Consider the following 20,519-nt stretch of genomic DNA (forward strand, 5'->3'; position numbering starts at 1 on the left):
TCTTGAGAGGATTATTCATTGTTTGGAAAGAGAAAATCTTGCTTCAGTATGAGGCAGGAAACAACTGAACCTCTCTAACCCCTTTTTCATGCTTAAAACGGGGACAATCCTATTATCAAAGGGTTTATATGATTTAATAAACCAGTGGTAAAAACCGCTGACATCGAGTAGGCGTTCAATAAATGTTACTCTCTTACACGTAGAAATTCTGGAATGCAGAATTCGATCCTACATTTAACATGAAAGCCGCGAGACCCTCCGGCCCTTTTGAAGCCCGCTTGGCGCTGCGGGTACAGTGGTTAGCTAGCCGTTGGAGTTTTCCCGCGCAGGGAGGGGGGCGGAGCGCGAGCTCGGGCCTGTGGGTGTGGAAACCTTCCCCCGCCGGGACTACTTCTCGCAGCAAGAACGACGCTCAGCCACCTGGCAGGACTGGAATTAGCCTCAGCTGCTAGCCCTGTCCGCTTACCCTTTCAGCCTCCCCTCGGCCTTAAGTCTTAGTTGCACCGCCTATGAACCAGCAAGGGATGGGCTGCACTGGTGGGGGCCTGCGCAGCGCAGCAAACTGGGAGTTGTAGTCCCTTCGCGCAACGTTTGTTGCCTTGAGTGGCTGGACTACGTCACGTGATGCGATAAGGCAGCGATGTGGGTGCCTTGTGAGGTCATCACAGGGCGACAAAGAGCTACAGTTGCGGGCATCCTGGGTGCTGTGGGTATTTCGCTCCTTGATAAGTCTGAGTACGAGAAATCCCGTAAAATCTGCGTTATGTGCTTCATCACCGTGCCTCCCCCCGCCTTGGCGCTGTGGCCTTTCCCGGGGTGGTGGTGGCAGTAGCCAGAGGAAGCGACGCACTTCGAGGGCGGGCTGAGGAGCAGCGCGTGGTGACTCCTCCTGCGCCGATGACGTACAGGTCACGTGACGAGACGCACCGCCTCTGCCGCCGCCGCCGCTTTGTAAGAGGCACATTGGCAGGTAACGAGCGGCGGCGGCGGAGGGTGTCGAGTCCAGCGGGAACAGCAGCGGTAATTGGCACCCTCTTCCTCCCCTTCATAGTTCCAGGCCCCTCAGTGCTGCGGCGTGCGCTTTCTAGCGTTGGGCTCAGGTCTTCGGTGCCCACCGGTGCCCACCGGTGAAGACCGGGTCGAGCTTCCCTCGCCGGCTTCATGCGTCCTCAGTATGCCCAGGCCCGGGCGTCCTCCTTCCTCTCCCCGGCCAACATGTTGCCCTGTACTTCTTCCAGACTACACGGGTCCTACTCTGCCCGGCCCCACCCAGCCCCAGGGGGCGCCTTCCCCTCCCCCCTTCTGGTTACTGCCCTGGAGGGTGTGGTTTTTCTCTTTCCACCTTGGTCCCTTCCTGACTGTCCTCTGGAGCTCCCGCGCCACGCTGACGCTCCCCATTTTGACCACCTTTCCGTTTTCACGCTGGTCGCTCGCTAGTCCTGGGACTGGATCTCTTAGAGCCCAACTTATGCTCTCTCTAGCCTTTCCCGACTTGCCCGGAGGCATAATTCAACTCTACTTCTCCTTTTTATTCCGAAAGGCTTTGGTGTCAGACTCTTGGGACTGTTTTCTCCTCAGTCCCGCTTCCTCTTGGCGCTTTGTAAACTAAAGCTCTTTCTATTATACTACGTATCAAAATGTTATTCTTTTCTTAGTACATTACATCTTTTTTTTTTTCTTTTCCTCCCCCCGAATCACTTTCTCACTTGGCTGTCCCACTTTTCCCCTGGGTTTTCAATCTAATTAATTGCCCAGGCATCTCAAGTGCCACCACCCCGGTCTCTCATCTTCGTTTTCTCTAGAAGTTGATCCCATCGTCATTTCTGTTACTTCCTGTTTGACTTAATCCTGTAGTTTACTACCGCCTCCGTTGGATATTGTTTCTACTTACATCCAAGGTATATGGTCGGCCAATATTTAGGCTTATTGTCTTTCTTCAACATCTGTGTATCCTAACAATTGAGAGCTTTTTAAGGTCTCCATAAGGTATCCAAAGGTCATCTTTTATTTGAAGGGCATGTAATTAACTTTTTGGGTGAACCCAGTTTTTTTATTTTCTTTTCAATTATAATAGTACTTTTTAAACCAAAAAGTATGCGAGTAGTTAGTGTGTTGCTCATTTTTTCCCATGAAATATACATCCATCCTTTTTTGTGTCAGTTTGTCTAATAAAGGTGGTTGGAAGATGGCCATAAATCCTAAGAGGTCCTGTATCCTAGGCATTAGGTGCCCAGATTTGGATGATTCCTATGTGTCTCAGGAAGGGGAATAAATTCCACTGTCTTTAGATGATAGCATCTTCCAGTACATTAACATCTTTTACCTTCCTGCAAGGGCCTCTTGGCTGGGGCTATCCTTCCATTACTGTGAAGGCTTCCCATATCTGTCATTAGGCAGAAATGATTAGTTTCCTACACTAGTCTTCTGCTTGCTTCCAGTGAGTTCCTCCTGATTTCCCCCCTCTTATGGCTAGTTCACATGTGTAATGAGATTTCTCCCCACCCCCTGTTCTGCTCATTTCCCACAGCTCTGATTTCCCTTTTTTGCTTCCTTGTTGCCTCTGCCCCTCAATAATTAAGAAACAATTCAGAAAAGGGAGATTTGTGTTTTGATTGAAGTGTGGCTGGAAATGGTGGCATGGGAATGAGGCCATGGGAAAGGTTTGTGGTAATTGCCTCTCCTGCCGGTTTCCTGCTGCTCTGGTTTCTTCTGGCCTCGCTCTTTAAATGTGGGCTGGACCAGCACTAGTCACTTGGAGCTGCCTTTAGGACAAGGCTGGAACAACAATAACACCTCTGCTTCCCTTTCCTGGTAACTGGTGCAGCCTCTGCTGTGCTCACCAGAGTGTCTCATGGTGTGTTATTAGCCTGAGTGACTTTTATTGTTTGGGAAGAAATAGTAGGAGAGCATGGAGAGGAATAAGTTTACTTCAATATGCACTGTATCTTGATGGGAATTGGTTAATATCTCCACTCTTTTAAGTATAAAACTACATGTAGCCCGGCCGGGCGTGGCTCAGCGGTTAAGCGTCGACCTAGGATCCAGGCGATCAGGGTTCGGTTCCCGGTCAGGGCACATGCCCGGGTTGCGGGCTGCAGCCGATAGATGACTCTCTCATCATTGACGTTTCTAGCTCTCTCTCTCCCTCTCCTTTCCTCTCTCTGGAATCAATGGAGATGTATTTTGAAAAAGTAAAAATAAAACTACATGTAGAAGTTTACTACATGTAAAACTACATATAAACCAGTCTTGAAGATTTGAACTGGTCTGAGGTGCAGCCTTCAGTTTGTAAGGGTTAGTTAGTCTTGAAGTGTTGATTTTCTAGTCTTTTTTGATCACTGACTGTAAGATTTTTTTGGTTATAAGACACTTCGGTGTAAGTGTATTGTGAAGGATTAATGCCTGCTCGAAAGAAGCTGTCTGCGTGAATTCGCAGACTGAATGAAGTTCCTTTGCTTTTTTTTTTTTTAAACATATCTTTATTGATTTCAGAGAGAGGAAAGGAGGGGGAGAGAGAGAGATAGAAACATCAATGATGAGAGAGTCATTTATCGGCAGCCTAGCCCGCAACCCGGGCATGTGCCCTGAACGGGAATTGAACCCTGATCTCCTGGATCCTAGGTCGATGCTCAACCGCTGAGCCACCCCCGGCTGGGCTCCTTTGCTCTTCAACATCAATCTTATTTCTCTTTGTGAGATAATCAGTAGGTCAGCAAATATCAGCTCTTAGTTCTTAAGGTGAGTAAATGGAGTGTCCTTTAAAAGTTGAGCGTTACGGCACCTGTGGTGTTGACTGATGAGATGGTGAATCGATGATATATCTTAGAAGCAGCTGTTCTCCCCTCCCAAAAGAGAGTGGAGATGTAACTTGAAGGGAGGCAAAAAGAGGGAAGATTTTTAGGGAATATTACCTGTAAGCCTGTGGTAGGTTTTGAAATAATTTTGACCCAACTATCAAATAAGTATTTAGGAATAGAATCCTTTTTTTTTTTTTTAAAGTCCAAGAACCAAATTAATCAGTTTTGTTTAGACAGTTATAATGCAAACTGCATATGCTGTTATTTCCTACTTTTTTTTTCTTGACTGTTTTTTTCAGAGATGCTGCATTCCTGTACTTTTTTAAGAAGTAGATTATTTTAGTTTTGAAATTTCTTCCCATAGGCTTTGCAGACCAGGTTTGTGAATTTCTGGCTGACATAGCATGTATACTAGAGTGAGTTTCAATTTTCACATAACTCATTTTCATACTGGAGTTATGAACTAAATTGAATTGGAGACCAGTTAACTATGTGGAATTAATTTATGAATTTGGGCTTGGATTAAGGAGTAGGTGTTTTATTTAAGACTAAGCAGTGTGCTCTACTTTTAAAAGTTGTTGGGAATTTGTTGCTTGTTTTTCTTCATTTGGAACCCTAAAAGTGATAGAACATATATTTGATTGAGTCTGAAACATTAAAATTTTTGTTATGAGAATATTTTCAAAGATATATATAGAGGAAAGAATTTCATTTGGATTTAGACCTGTTGCTGTATGTAACTTTGTTTATTGCTATTATGGTGTTATGATTAACCTGTAAGATGTCACGTAGGAACTTTTTCACTTAAAGTTGCATGTATATGCATAACCCAGTAATACTTAGTTATGGCACTCAGATTTTTATTGATTTTTAGAGAGAGAGGAAGGGAGAGAGAGAGAAAAATCAACTTGTTGTTCCATCAATTTATACATTCATTGGTTGATTCTTGTATGTGTTTTGACTGGGAATGGAACCTCCAACCTTGGCTTATCAACAGTTTGCTCTAACCAACTGAGCTCCCCTGCCAGGGTGATACTCAAATTTTTTTACATGTAATCTCAATTTTCTCATCAAATCAGTCCTAGCTATTATACCTTTAAGACTTTTGGAAGCTCAGAGTTGCTTCTTGTTAATGATCTTTCTCCCTCTCTTGCTTTTATTCTATCCCCTCCCTCCTTTTTCTTTTTCTCTTATTTTGCTTTCTCATTTTCTCTCTATCCTTTTCCTGCCTTCTTCTGTCCCTTCATCCCATATAGAACCACTCAACAGTGTCTTAACTGAGGAGATTGTAGGCCTTTTTATTCTACTTGCCATCGTAATGTACTGCTTCTCAAGCAAGCAGATGAAAACCAAAAATATCTTTGCAACCACATGGGGCAAGGTGTATAGTGCTATCTGTATTGTGTGTGTCTATCCATCTTGAATGTGTATTCTTTGAAGGGTGGAATTTTTCATTTGATAACTGTGTTTGGCATTGTCAAATCATTAAACGAGATTAGTAGGCTTAAAAAAATACAAGTTTAACTAAAATAGGGTTTTAAAAAAATGATTGGCTTTAGGATTGATCGATAAGCCTAACTTTAAATTGTTTTTTAGACTAAACCATTGCCCATCCCCATTTTCTCAAATTTATTTACCAATTTCCAATTTAGAGTAGGTTTTTGGGTCAGGTTGGCTGGCACTATTTTACCTAACAATATATTTGAGAAATTTTGAAAAAATTAGAAAGTAAAAATGACTTAATGGCTTAACATTTTAGTATAAATCCTTGGACTTTTTTCTTTACATGAAGTATATACTTTTTAAGAAGTCAGAGAAGGTATATGAGGTATAAAAGCACGTGTAGAGTTTTCAAAAACAAGAATAAAATGACCAACCAAGAAGTAAAATATTATGGCTATCTAAAAGCCTCCCTCTCTGTGTATGCCATCTCCCAAGGCATTCCTTTTATCTTTTTCAGAGGTAACCTTTACTCTACATTTTGGGTTTATGATTTTTTTTAAGAATATTTTTACTTCATATATGTCCATAAACTATATAGTTAGCCCATTTTCTGTCTTGATCAACTATCAGTCACTTTCAGTAGTATGGTAGTCTATTGTAAGGATATGTCATATCCTGTTGTGATGGGTGTTTGTCTCATTTCCTGTGTTATTTTTTATTACAAATTATAGTTGTCTCCTTGTGAACATTTGCATGCCCCCCCTTCCACCAAAACAAACAGATTTCTCAAGATTATATATATAATTAGGAGTGGAAATTTGGGGTTGTGTGTAGGATATGTGTCACTTTATTAGGTAATCCCAAACTTTTCTTAATAGGCTTCTCATTGGAACATAGAATATTGAGTGACTGTTTTCCTAGTTCTCTTGAGAATGTTACATAACTGGTATTCTAGAAGTCTAGGGAAGAAGTTTAATCCATACATAAAATGGATACTTTAGAAATTGGAACTTAATTTTCAAGACTGGTTAAGAGTTCCACATCCTTGTCAACATTTGATATTGTTTTAATTTTTAGTTTTAGCCATTCTAGTGGGATGTTTTAGATACATCTTTTATGAACACACAGCTGGATTCTACTTTGTTAATACAACCAGCTTTTCCTTTAACTGGAGCATGAAGATGATTCACATTTATTGTAATTATGAATATTTTAGATATACTTCTGCCATCATAGTCTTCTACTTTCCTGGTCTTTATTGTTTTTATGGCCTTTTTGCAGTTTTCATTTTTTTCTAATTGGTTTCCTGCAAAATTTCTTTTTTAACTGATTTTAGAGACAGGGAGGGAGGGAAGGAGAGCGGAAGAGGAAGTGAAAGAAAGAAAAACATTGATTTGTTGTTCCATGTATTTATGTAGTCATTGGTTGCTTTTTGTATGTGCCCTGACCTGGGATCAAACTGAAACTTTGGCATATCAGGTTGATGCTCTAACCAACTGAGTGACCTGGCCAGGGCCAGTTCCCTCCAGCTTTTTAAGATTTTCAAATCTATAGAAGCTGAAAGAGTATAATAATGAACAGTGTATACCTACCTAACATTTTGCCTCTTTGGCTTTTCTCTATACTACACACATTATCCTTTAAGGTTAAGTAAATTAAAAGTAAAGTGCAAACATCTTGACACTTATGTCTAAATAGTTTCGTAGCAAACATCTGTTTACAGTAAAGAGCTTCTCTTACAAATAACCACAATAACATTGTCACCTAGGAAAATGAATAATTATTTAATAATATATAATGTATAATATCAATTACATCTGGTATACATTCACATTCAGATTTTTTCATATTGTTTATAAAGTGTCTTTTTTAGTTCCCCTTCCTGTCCAGTCATAGTTTCTGATTCACCCTATTTATGCATTGTCTCTGAAGTACAGTTTTGAGTGATAATCCATTTCTTAAATGGTTATTTTCTCAGATGTAATTGCCAAGCAGACCATCTGATAAGTGATACATAACTACTGCTGTTAGTTCAGATAATTCTTGCCGTGGTTGAGTAAATTGTAATTTATTATAGGATAAGTGTAACTTTCTTGGGCTATTGGAAAGACTAAAAATATTCTATGTATCCAGTTACTGCAGACCCCAGGTTTTGAAACACCAATGAAAGGTCCTTTTGATCAGTGGGAATGAGGTCAAGCTATTACATTAATAAAAACTTTAGATAGTATATTCTTATGGCATTTTATTTCTGTAAAATGCTTAGAATGTAGGTTAAATCAGATTAGGTCTGAGTTACAGGTGTTTTTTTTCTTTTTTGTTAATATATGCTACTATCCAGGTGTTCACTTGAACAAAGATTCACTGTTGAAACATGTTAGCAACTGTTAGATGTTACGGATACAGATGAGTAATGTACTGTTCCTGTGCTCTCATCCCTTAAATTCTAGTGGAAAGAGAGACACAGACACAGGGTAGTTGGGACTCAGGATGTTGGCAGTGACAGAGGAAAGCACTATCACTTGAGTACGGATATTGGGCAAGGCTTCCTTGAGTGGGTGGGAGACTGAGCCTTACTTTTCCTGTGTTCTTGCCATAGGATCAACTATGACCAAATTCCTAAAGTTATAATTTTTTCTTTTGTTGAAACACTTGGAATTTGCTGTTGTTTTGATTACCATATTATTATATCTTTTGCTTGGCCTTGGTTGTAGTTTATTTGTAGCAACTAGTAAAAGGAGAAACAAGGTAATTCTTAATGTAAGTTAGTCACATTAAATATTTTCTTGGGTCAACTTTTTATAACAACTTATTGAATGTTTCAATTTTTTTCTTCCAATCAAGGTCTCATTTTATTTTTATTAGAAATTTCCTGGTATAATATCGATTACTTAGTGAAGTGCTTCTTTGAATTGCTGGAGACCAGGTGACCTTCTGAAAATTCACCTTATTTATTACCTTTTAAATTCCTTGTAATTGGGAGTGCTGAGGCAGTGGTGGAAAAAAATACTCTTGTATTTTCAGAAAAATCTAGGTGGTAGTTAAGGAACAAAAACCTTGTTCGTTAAAATAAGCCATTTACTATTTTATTATCACAGAAGAGTCTGCATTTTTTTAGAGATAATTTGAGCTATTTAATTGTTCTAATGCTTATCTTATTTTACCAAAAGATCCTAGCTGAAATGGGATGTATCTAGCATACCATAAACTAGTTTAATATACTCTGATAGTCTATCCATCTGTGGGACAAAAAAAATGACCAGTGTTACAAAGGGTTTTATTAAAGTAATAGTTGACTGTAGGTGTACAGCATGGTAAATGCTAAAAATCATTGAATTGTACACTTGATGGTATTCTTTATACCTCAGTAAAGTTCTTTAAATTGATTGAATAAATAGGTAATATTTTGAAATAGTATCAGAAAAAAGTGGTCAGTGTACATTAATCTTATAGTTTCTACCATTTATGGTAGCTATTAGGATCTGGGCTAAGCACTTGAGGTACATTATTTTGTTTGGTGCTCCTCACAGGCTTGAGAAAGAGTAAAGTATTTGATCAGGATTACCTAATCTAGTAATTTAGGGAACCCAGGTCTATGTGACTTCCAAACCTGTGCTCTTAATCACAATATTGTACTACTTTTCCTACCTGAAATACTGCTGTCTGGGAATACAGCCAAGTGCTAGCTGATAAGTCAAACATTGTCCACGTTTGTGGTACATAAGGCTGGGATTTTACACTGGATGGGGAATAAGGGATGTATATTCAGTTGGGGCCATTGAATGAATGAATTTCTGTGCCTGGTTCCACTAGGCCCATTTCTATACTTGAGCCCACTTTTATCTATTTTATATTTTGGGGTCTAGTCAGAGGTTTGGTTGGACTAGGTATTTGCAGTTAAAAAACAAACTAACCTGCCTTTGCTTTAGTTTTTCAGTCTAATTTTCCTAGCTGTTCTAACCAGGATGGTGAGCTGGTCTCTGCGCCCTCTGCCAATTTAGGTGCATCTTATGAGGTGGTCAGGCATACAGCACTAAGTGGCAATTGATAGTACACCCTGAGAAGAGAGACACAGGAAGGCTATAAAATTACACTTAAGAACTCAAGCTGCTGTTAAGTAGTTCTGTTTAGTATGTTGTTAAGTGTCCCTAAAATGCCACAGTTACTATGGACATTGAGTAGAGTAATTGCTGTTTACATTGAAGGACAGAAAATGAGTAATGGGGGTTATGTTCAGTCTGCTGTTGAGAAAACATGCTGGTAGAAGGTGGAGGCAAAAAAGCAGGTGCAATTTGGGAGAATGGCAGGGCTAATTTGAATGAAGTGTAGGGATCAGAAAGAAAGAAAGATCTGTATTTTATTGAGTTTATGGTTTGTGAACAGAAGTTGATGAATTTTAGCAGTATTCTGGAAGAATAACAGTCCACTTTGGCAATTTACATAGTTCAGGCAGGTAAATAGGGCATGAAGTTTCAGTGAACCAGAGGGGAGGCAATTATTGATTCAGTAGTTAATAAAGGTGCCTTATACCTGCTGGGTTATATATGTGACAGACTGACATATCAAAACTAGTACTGGACAAGGGTTACCAAACTTACTCCTAAAGACAAGGAGGCTTAGGTACAACGACCCTTCATTCAGATACCTACACTAAACTGATGGCAGAGAACGTAAAGGAAGACGGATCTAAAGCCTTAAATCCTTTATGAGTTAAATGTGTGGGGGAAGAAATGGTACCACTAAAAGTTTTGAGCTCTGGAACAAATTTTGGAAGTTTTCAAATAAGGTGATTTTTGGATGAATTTCATTATAGGTGTAGGTATCTAATAGGCAGTTAGATGTCGGCTGAATTTCTGGAGAGAGACAAGGTTTTTAGCTTTTGCTTTGGAGTTGGAGGTAATTGATGCCGATAGTAACATTTCTGCAGGAAGGGAGAATGTGGTTAAGAATTTAATAATTTTATGTTTCAGGAGTAGGAAGATGTGATGCTGCTGAGGTGAGGATTTGAACGCAGAAAACCAGGATGAGTAGCCAAGTGAAGACGGTGATGAAGTGTGTTGAATGCCAGAGATAGCTGAAAGAATGAGAACAGAAGAAAGATTTAGATTTGCCATTCTCCCAAATTAGGAGGAGGTCAGTGATGACCCAGGAAATAGCATTTTTCCTACTGTTGGAGTGAGAGGGTGAAGGAAACCAGACCGAAAGTTAAGTGGATGTTTAGTGAGAAAATGGAGTAGGAAGTAAGTATATTCTCTTTGAGAAATACAGCTTAAGTGGTCATTGCTTAGAAGATAGAACATGCAGTTTCCAAGAGTGCTTTGAAGTTGTTTGTTCTAAGTCTTTGTTTTTGAGAGTAATCTGTATGTAGAGAATAGTTGAGCAGGTTTTTATACACATACTTGTGGGAAGGAAAAGGATATGGGATATTTTCTCAGTAGTAGTAGGAGATTTATTTATAAAGTAATTTTGTATTTGGTATTTGAATGAAAACTGAGCCTGGTCCTTAAGTGATAGGTATGTCAATGTTTAAATGGATTACATGACTGATTTGATACATTCTTCAGGTAACTGACTTTTTAATATATTTTTATTGATTTCAGAGAGAGGAAGGGAGAGAGAGAGTTGAAACATCAACGATTAGAGAGTTGTCATTGATTGACTGCCTCCTGCATGCCCCGGGCTGTGGATCCAGCCCGCAACCTGGGCATGTGCCCTGACCAGGAATCAAACCTCAGTCTCCTGGATCCTAGGTCGATGCTCAACCACTGAGTCATGCCTGGCTGGGCAGGTAACTGACATTTTTTAAAAAGTAGTTTTTGGTGTGAATGCAACAATAATAAGTATGTCATTAGAATTAAACAAATATGCTTAAAAAAACTATTCAAGGTTTTATTTCCTGGACTCATGAGGAACATTAAAGAGCTGTAATGAAAAGCTAAGGCTCTGAAGTACTTTTAAAAAATTAGTATTTCTATTTTTGGCTTATAGTAATAGCTAGACGTGATATGAATGTCTTGGAATAGCTTAATAAGAGATACTCTGAGCCTTTATGAATCAGTTGTGAAATATTTGTATATTGTAACAATTTGTAGCAATTGAGAAGCAAATGGTTCAGGCAGAGATGTGAAAAATGAAAATAACCTGAAATATTTCAGGTCATTTGTCTTCAGCAAGAATTGAAGTTTTGTCTGTTGTGAAAGTATAGTTGGGATTTAATCGCTTTTAGCAGTAACATCCAATTTACTATGTGAGAATGGATAGCAGAGATGCCACTTTACCCCAAAACCAAGACAACAAATTAATGTGAGATAATGGATTAAAACTTTCAAGTAATTACAAGTTGAAGTAGGTAGCATTTTTTTAAAAAAGTAGGACTTAAAAAATTTATTTTTATTTTTTATTGATTTTAGAGAGAGAGAGAGAAGGAGAGAAACATTGATTTTTGTTCCACTCGTTTATGTACTTATTGGTTGCTTTTTATATGTGCCCTGACCAGGGATCGAACCCAAAACCTTGGTGTATCGGAATAATGCTCTAATCACTCAGCAGCCTGGCCAGGGCTAAGTAAGTAACATTTTGAATGATATGTATAAGAGATATTTCCTGAAGTTTTTTTTCCATACCTTGGAGGTTGGAGACTTTTCCTGTTTTAAGTCTTGTTAATTGCTTTTCTGTGCTTGAAAATAAAGAAGCAAGAGTTACACTGACTTGGTTTGAATAATATTTTTTGACCTAGTGTCAAGACTCTCGGATTGTGACTGCTTGTGGTCAATACGACTTGACTAAAAGAAAAATCTGGCCTATTGAACTTGTATCCCCATGAATGGTGAGGCAGATTTGCCTGTAGTTTGATACCTTTCTTCCCCTTTCTGACTGGGTCTTAGGAAGAGAAAAGAAGCAAAGGGAGAAGGTGACTTCTCCCTTTTCTATTAAGGCCTTGGGACAGAGCAACTAGTGAGAAGTTAATTTTGCTCTGATGGATGCAGAGCTGGAAGGAAAGGGGGCCCAGAATGGGGCTGAGGGTGGGAAGACAAAAAAAATTAAAAAAAAAAAAAATCTTTATTGATTTCATAGAGAGGAAGGGAGAGGGAGGGAGAGAGAGAGAAAGAAACATCAATGATGAGAGAGTCGCCATTGATCGGCTGCCTCCTGCACGACCCCAACTGGGGATTGGGCCTGCAACCTGGGCATGTGCCCTGACCAGGAATCGAACCTTGATCTTCTGGATCCTAGGTTGATGCTGAGCCACGCTTGGCCGGGCAAAAATTTTTAAAAGTATGTTTTAGTCTTTATCACAGACGAAGACTAATGTTGGCATTAAATTTATCCTGTTCTAATGACTCTGAGACTTTACTTGATTCCCTCAAAAGAGGATAAGTGGGGTACTAATGTAGGTGAACATGGTTAGGGAAGAGACACACTAAACTAGAGTTTATGGATACGATAGGAGGTTTGTGTTTTTTTTAATCTTTACTGGAGGATATTTTTTCCATTGTTTTACTGAGAGAGTGGAAGCGGGGAGAGGGTGGGGAGAGAAAGAAACATCAATGTGAAAGAGAGACATTGCTTGGTTGTCTCCTGCACGTGCCCCAGCTGCGGCCAGGGATCAAGCCAGCAACTGAGGTACGTGCCCTTGGCTGGAATCAAACTCGGGACTCTTCAGTCCACAGACTGTTCTAACCACTGAACTAGACTGCCTAGGGCAGGATAGGAGAATTTAAGATAGGAACATTCAGTTGGCAATTTATTACCACTTTTTGTTAATACCCAGGAAGTAAGTATTTTCATTTCTCTTCCTTGCTCTTGCACTTTCTTTTGGTACCTGATAAAACGCAAGCTAATATTGGTGGATGCTTGTGGGTAGAGAAGGTTGATCAATCAATCACGCTGGCATAGAAATTATTCTGCAACCTGCTGAAAATCAAAAAATGTTTGAGAGCCTACTCTGTATAAGGCTTAGGGTGGAACCCTCTTCTCCCCAAAAAGATAGTGATTAAAAACATTGCAGATGATTTTTAAAATAAATGACCAAGAACTTGAAAGACTGCATTATCCTTGGGTTCAGAAATTAGTTTTGGAAAGTAGACATATTATGCTGCCCAGAAGTCATGCAGATACCTAAATGTTGCCCCTTTTGAGAGACCAAGGACAAGAAAAAAAACAGTGATGTGATGGATTTATTTAGGAATGCAAGTTCCTAGTTATGTCCTGGAATTATAATAGATTTAGACTAATTTCCCACATGCATCAGTGGTTACAATAACATGTAGAATCAGAAAAAGTTAAATCAGTTTTATTGTACTGTATTTGCCAAGGAAAAGAAGTATGTATTGCATTTTAGAAAGCATTTATATCAAAAAGGGTTAGAACAAAAAACACGTTGGCCCCTAAAGAGTTTTCTTTTATATTCCCGTAATGTTTGATTCCTCAGCTGAACATGATAGTTGAGGTGCTATAATGCTACCTTACTTTTACATAATGGTTTATTTCTAGAATATTTTCTTCATTTTTTCCATTGTCGTCTATCCCCTCTATGCCCTCTTCCACCTCCACCCCCCTCCAATCACCACAATGTTGTCCATGTGCTAGAATATTTTCATCGTCCTCCCCCCAAAAAGCCCCCCCCCAAAACAACTTATACCCATTAGCAATCACTGTCCATTCTTTTTTCCTCCTAGCCGCTGGCAGCCACTAATCTACTTTTCTCTATGGATTTGCCTATTTTGAATGGGGTAATACAATAAACACATGTGGTCTTTTGTAATTGGCTTCTTTCAACTTAGTATAATGCTTTCAAGGTTCGTCCATGTTGTAGCATAGATCAGAACTTTATTCCTTTGAGTACTTGAATAATACTCAATTGTATGATTATACCACATTTTTATTCATCAGTTGATGGACACTTGGGTTTGTTTCTACTTTTGGCTATTATGAGTAATGCTGCTATGAACATTCATGTGCACTTTTGTGGGTGAACATGTTTTCGTTTCTCTTTTGAGTATGTACCTAGGAGTGGAATTGCTTGGTAATATGGTAACTGTTTAACTTTAGGAACTGCTTGGAGAACTTTTAAAAACTATTGGTTTTTAAAACCTATTCTGAGCAGCTCTGATTTTAATAGGACCTGGTTTCATTTTTCAGAAGTGATTGTACTGTGCAACCAGGGATGGTGATGAATGGTGATCCACTATTCCAATGTCTTAATCTTTATTTGATGATGAGACTTTCCTCATGTTTCTGGAGATAATACCACTTAACATTTAGACATGGATAGAATGGCACATTTAGCTATTGAGTATGCTGACAACCGGGGTTGAGACTTTGTAGTGTTTCATGGAGTAGTGGTTTTTCTGGGCTCCTCCTCACTTGTTTTTACCATTCTATTGATTCCTCAGACCCACTGTGCCACCACAGGATCAGAACATGTCAGGAGTTATTAGCATACTTTTTCAGTGCAGGCATACCTTGTTGTATTGCACTTCACAGGTATTGTGTTTTTTACAGATTGAAGGCAAGACCCTCCAAAAAAAGATTAGTACTCACTTTATTATGGTACTCTGGAGCTGAAACCACAATATCTCCAAGGTATTCCTATAATTCTTTGTTGCCAGAGCCTGTGAGAAACTTGGAAGTTTTCAGAAATGGAGATTTAAAGCAAAAAGCAGACTAGTTGTTCCACTGTATCTGTGGATGGGTACAAATTCTGGGGGAGCAAGGTAAGAGAATAATACATAAGAAGATGAACAGAATTTGATAGTAGTAGAGAGAAAAAAGAAAAAAATGAGAGACTTTAATAAGAATTATTACTGGACTTACGAGAAAGTCATTAATGTTATGTTGTGGTAAGTGGATTTATAGACATTATGTTTTTTTTAAAAATATATGTCTCTTTATTGATATCAGAGAGAGGAAAGAAGAGGGAGAGACAGAGATAGAAACATCAATGATGAGAGTCACTGATCAGCCAGCCCGCAACCAGGGTACGTGCCCCGACTGGGAATGAACCCCGATCACCTGGATCCTAGGTCGACGTTCAACCGCTGAGCCAAGCCCGGCCGGGCTTGACTAATCTTTTTTAAATTAAAAAATTTGTTTAAATTTAAAAAGCGGACCCTTTATTCGTCCTTGTCTATGAAGTAGTGACCCTCTAATGAAGGTATCACGTTAGTATTATTTGGCGGGCACTTATATTAATGTAATCTAAATAAAGTACAGTATTCCTATAACTTGATAGGTCTTGTGAAATGCTATCTACTCTAGGCTTTTTTTTGAGAGAGAGAGAAAGTACTGTTAGAAGAAGCGGTAAGACTGGTCATGAATAATGACTTTTCAAGGGAAAAGAGGGCAAAGAATCATAAAGTAGCTGCTGAGCTAGGGTTTTGGGTAAAGACTGAGTTTAGAGCCAAGAAATAAGCAGAGTTGGAGCAGGACAGATGCTTGGAAACTGCCATAGGCAATTAAGTACTTTCTTCTTCCTGACTTTAGTTATCCTGAAAGAGAAATGTGAGTATACCAAACAATTTATGATGTTTGTAATGTTCAAGAGTTCACCAGCACTCATCTTTTCCATGGGCAGATTATATACACAGAATAGCTTGTCAGCCAATCCTGGGCATAGGGGAGTTCAACTTTGTCTACCAGCTGCTTGAATCCCGACTCTGCCCTCAGCAGCTGTGGAGAATAAAAGTATCAGCTTGGTCAGCTCCTGGCATGCAGGGCACAAGTAGTTGAGCTGCATGAAATTGGGTCTCATACTAGAGTTCCTTGGTGTTCTAGCTGCCTTACTTTCTCCTGGGTTGGGGATATAGACTTCCTCTTGTTGGCTGCTCTGGGCCTCCCAAATCAGTTGAGGTTTTTAATCTAAACTAATCCTGTTTTCTGCAGGAATAAATAAGTGCATTTCCTCTGCAGGAATTCTTTTATCTTTTCTTTAAAAAATAATTTTTTATTTTTCAGTTACAGTCGACATACAATACTGTATTAGTTTCAGGTGTACAACTTGTTGGTATTTTCTTATTTGAAAAAGCAAGAACACAGACTGGAAGTTAAATAAAGATAATAAAACATAACTGCCAACAAAAACATTATAATATAGAGCCAAAGGGAGGACTATGTATCTGAAAGGCTGGGATGCTAGATAAGATTCTGTCTCAGAACCAGATCTTTCACATCAGATATGAACTGTGGGAATGATAACAGTAGTTACGTGGTCTTTAAAAAGAGGAAGCTGAGTTGGAGCCTATTATATGTCTGTAATTGAACAATTAGTTTTGTAGCATAGCATAGTGTATTAAGGGCATAATCTGTGGAGCCAGATGGCCTGGGTGTGAGTCTTGACTTTACCAGTTACTAGCTGTGAATCTCTGTATGTCTTCGTTTTCTGTTGGTAAAATGGGAGTAGTGATAGTATGTACTTCAGAGTGTTGTTGGGAAGGTTAATGACTTAATACTATGTATACTAATGAAGCACTTTATTGGTGCTTGGCACATAATAAACCGTATGTGTTTCCTGCTATTACTTACTGGATTTAGGCTTTTGGGAATGAGTGAATAAATCCTTCATATAAATGAAGGACCACCTGCCTGTTCTTGCCAGATAGTCCCAGCACCATTGGCTTCAGTATTGCGTGAACAGCATCTCTGAACATTCTTTTATTTTTTAAAATTGGTTTGAGAGATAGATTCATTGATTTGTTGTTCCACATATTTATACATTCATTTGTTTATGTGCCCTGACCAAGGATTGAACCCACAACCTTGGCATGCCTAGACAAGTTCTAACCAACTGCACTACCTGGCCAGGGCCTCTCTCTGAGCATTCTTTTTTGTTTTGTTTAAATATGTTTTTATTGATTTTAGAGAGAGGAAGGGAGAGGGATAGAGAGATAGAAACATTAATGAGACACACACATCGATCGGCTTCCTCCTACACGCCCGCACCAGGGGTCAAGCCCAAAACCCCGGGCATGTGCCCCTTTCGGTAATTGAACCGATGACCTCTTGGTTCATCGCGACACTAAGATCACTGAGCCACACTGGTCGGGCTCTCTGAGCATTCTTGATGGAGACTTGCTTCTTGAACATAAATTGTGTATTCTGTTTTAGTGATTGAGTCCTTAGCTGAAGAAGTATTTCATGTAATCTGGATTAATGATATTCTATTTGAAAGTAAGACATTCATTTTGCTTTTTCTGGAGTATAAATTTATTTGATGCTGTAGATGAGACACTCTGCTGCATTGTGTGAACCTCCTGATTTTGAAGATATCTTCCAATGCTGACACTTTGTAACACTATCTTAAGGTCCTTTGATGCTTTCACCTAAATCTGCACAGTTCCTCAGCATGTTATCAACAAGTGTTTTGTAGCTTTTCAGAATGATCAAATGTGCCCTTGTTTTTGGGGGGCGTGTCTGTGTGTATGATATTACATGGTTTTTAGAAAAAAGTTTTACTTAACTGTTTTTTTATGTCTCAAAGTTAGAGTCAACTTATGAATTAATAGAAGTTTAGGTGGCTGTTAATGCAACCATTTTCAGTTCATTCTAAACTCTGGAATAACTTGAAAACAGCTGTTTCATGGAGGCAGTTTATCTTCAAAAAAAAGTCCTTGGAAAAAATAGCAGTTGATAAAACAGTTTCTAAAAATGTCCCTCTACAGAGAAGTCTTTGCAGTTTAATCAGGTTTGTTTATTCTGTTGGTTTACTTTTCTTATATTTCAACTAATTTAGGGCATTCTTGCACTTTAAATAATCTAGGAAGCTTTATGTGGTATTTTGCTGATTTTGTTTTTTAAAGAAGTTAAAGAGAGCATTTGGGATCTTGCTCCCCTGGCATGTGTTGTCAGTTTGACTCAAACTTAAAATTAAAAAAAAATAAAGAGGTTAAAGATGTGTAGTAGCAGTTCTTACCTGTGTTAAAATGTCATATCTTTTTAATTTAGTTTGAATGAGGTGAGGTAAATACGGGTTTTAAAATTTGGTTGGATAGATTGGGATAACCTGATGCTTCCTTCAGCTCAAGAACCTGTGATATGTATGTTTGAGTTCCTACTGAGTTATTTTTAGAATCTCTTGCTCTTGTCTGTTTCTATTCTAAGAATTCTCTTGGAACCTGTTCCAGGGTGGTAGAACTCTTGGGGATGGAGGGTGATAGAGGGGATGGAAAACAAGTGTAAACTGAATTCCTATGGTTTGGCAACTAGGTGTTTATTGCAGAAGCATTCCTGTTTACTACACAAAACTGTTTCCAGAAAAGAGGGCATAAAATTTTTCCATATGACAGTATGTTAAAGGTGTTGATTTTTATAGTCGAGTTTCCATGCCATAATCATTTTCACAGTTCATTGGTGGCAACAGTTTTGTTTTTAATATTTTTATTGATTCCAGAGAGAGGAAGGGAGAGGGAAGAGAGAGAGAAACATCAGTGATGAGAGAGTCATTGATGGGCTGCTTCCTGCACGGCCCCCCGCTGGGGATCGAGCCTGCAACCTAGGCATGTGCCCTGACTGGGAATCGAACCTCAATCTCCTGGATCATACATCGATGCTCAACTATTGAGCCATGCTGGCTGGGTGGTGGCAGCAGTTTTTAAGGGTGTTGATAATTACTTTGGTAACTTATGCTGTTACCTTGATTTATGAATTCACCATCTCTAGAAGTTTTATATAAAATTAATGTAAGAAAACTTGTCTGAACCATACATCCTGTTAACTTGATATATTTTCTGAACTCTGTTTTTGCAGAGGATTTTACTAACAGCTTTTCCTTCCTGTGCTTGCACTGTAAACTCGCAGTTTTATCTCTGGAAGTTTTAAATTAAATGTCTTAAGCATTAAGACTTTTATGAACAGGAATTAAGCTCTTCTGACATTTCAGTGTTAATGTGGAGAACCGTGTTAACAGAAAATAAGCTAGTCTGAATTTGTTTAGCAAGCATTCTTTAGAAGCATGTACTGGGGTCATTATTATTATTATTGTAAGGATTGCATTTGCAATATTTATGACAATGGCCTTTTGTAGTAACAACTTGTGAATATATAACCCAGAGCAATAAACCTTAATTAAATGCTTATTCCCCAAAAACAATAATTAAAGTAAGCAATATACGTTTCATGTTTCACAAAGCAGTTATTCTGGTTCAGCCACGGAACTGGGGCCATTATTTATAGCCTAACGACCTATTCATTATCCAATGTGAATTGATGATTGGAATGGAGATATGCAGTCAATATTTATAATAAGGCAACAACTTAGTAAAAATTTAATAGTTTGAAACAAAAAAGTTTATAGTTTTTCTGATTGACAAGTGAGGATTCAGGTACTGTATATTATATCAAATATTTGGTTGGAATAGCAAGGCTACACAGACTAAAATCTTTTTTTATAAATCAGAAAACTCTTATTTGACTTTGGGGGTGGGAACACACTGCAATATACAGATGATGTGCCATAGAATTGTTACACTTGAAGTCTGCATAATTTTATTAACCGATGTCACCCCAATAAATTCAATTTTAAAAAACTAAATCTGGGCACCCATTCAACTTTAGCTTAAGTTTATTTCTGTACATGCAGATTTTCATCACCAGATGGCACTCCTGTAAGAAATTCTCATTTTGTTATATATAATTTTTCATAAATGGGAGCATTGAGGAATAAACAGTTTAAAAGATAAATGAGAAAAGGGTCATATAATTCAGTAAAAAAACAGAACTGTGGAAATCTGTAAGTACAGTCATGTCCGTTCTGAGAAATGCATTGTTAGGCAATTTTATCTTTGTGTGAATATCATAGGATGCACTTACACAAACCTAGATGGAATAGCCTAGGCTGCAAGCCTGTACAGTGTGTTATTGTATTGACTACAATAGGCAGTTGTAGCACAGTGGTCAGTATTTGTGTATCTAAACCCATCAGAGGTACAGAAAATATATTGTTAAAAGATTTTTTAAAATGGTACACCTGTATAGGCACCATGAATGAAGCTTGCAGGACTGGAAATTGCTGTGGGTGAATCAGTGAGTGAGTGGTGAGTGAATGTGAAGGCTTAGGATATTACTGTACATTACTGACTTTATCAACACTGTACACTTAGGCTACACTAAATTTATAAAGCAACATGAGATTAAAACAAGCACAAGAGAGGATGATACAAATGAGACATGAGGTGCATGATGCTGCTGACAGTGTTATATGGCATACTGTTTTATAGCAAACTTTAAAAAAAATTTTCAACTGCAGTTGACTTATATTGAATAGAATAATTAATTGAATAATAT

The 20,519-nt window shown here is 38.5% G+C and overlaps 1 protein-coding gene across 8 annotated transcripts in view; it reads left to right on the plus strand.

Annotated features, from left to right (window-relative positions):
- The first annotated feature begins 661 nt into the window (after positions 1-661).
- UBAP2 (ubiquitin associated protein 2) overlaps positions 662-20,519 on the plus strand; it is a 100,859-nt gene continuing 81,001 nt past the window's right edge. For 4 of the 8 annotated variants that reach the window (XM_081151409.1, XM_081151410.1, XM_081151414.1 and 1 more), the window contains exon 1: positions 662-970. In XM_081151409.1, coding sequence (XP_081007535.1) covers positions 898-970 — 73 coding nt within the window. In that variant the 5' untranslated portion in view covers positions 662-897. Of the gene's footprint in view, positions 1,021-20,519 lie in introns of all 8 variants that reach the window. The other 4 variants (XM_081151413.1, XM_081151416.1, XM_081151411.1 and 1 more) reach the window with 3 other exon arrangements.

Source organism: Miniopterus schreibersii (genome assembly GCF_964146895.1).
Source record: "Miniopterus schreibersii genome assembly, chromosome: 11".
NCBI classification, from domain to species: domain Eukaryota; kingdom Metazoa; phylum Chordata; class Mammalia; order Chiroptera; family Miniopteridae; genus Miniopterus; species Miniopterus schreibersii.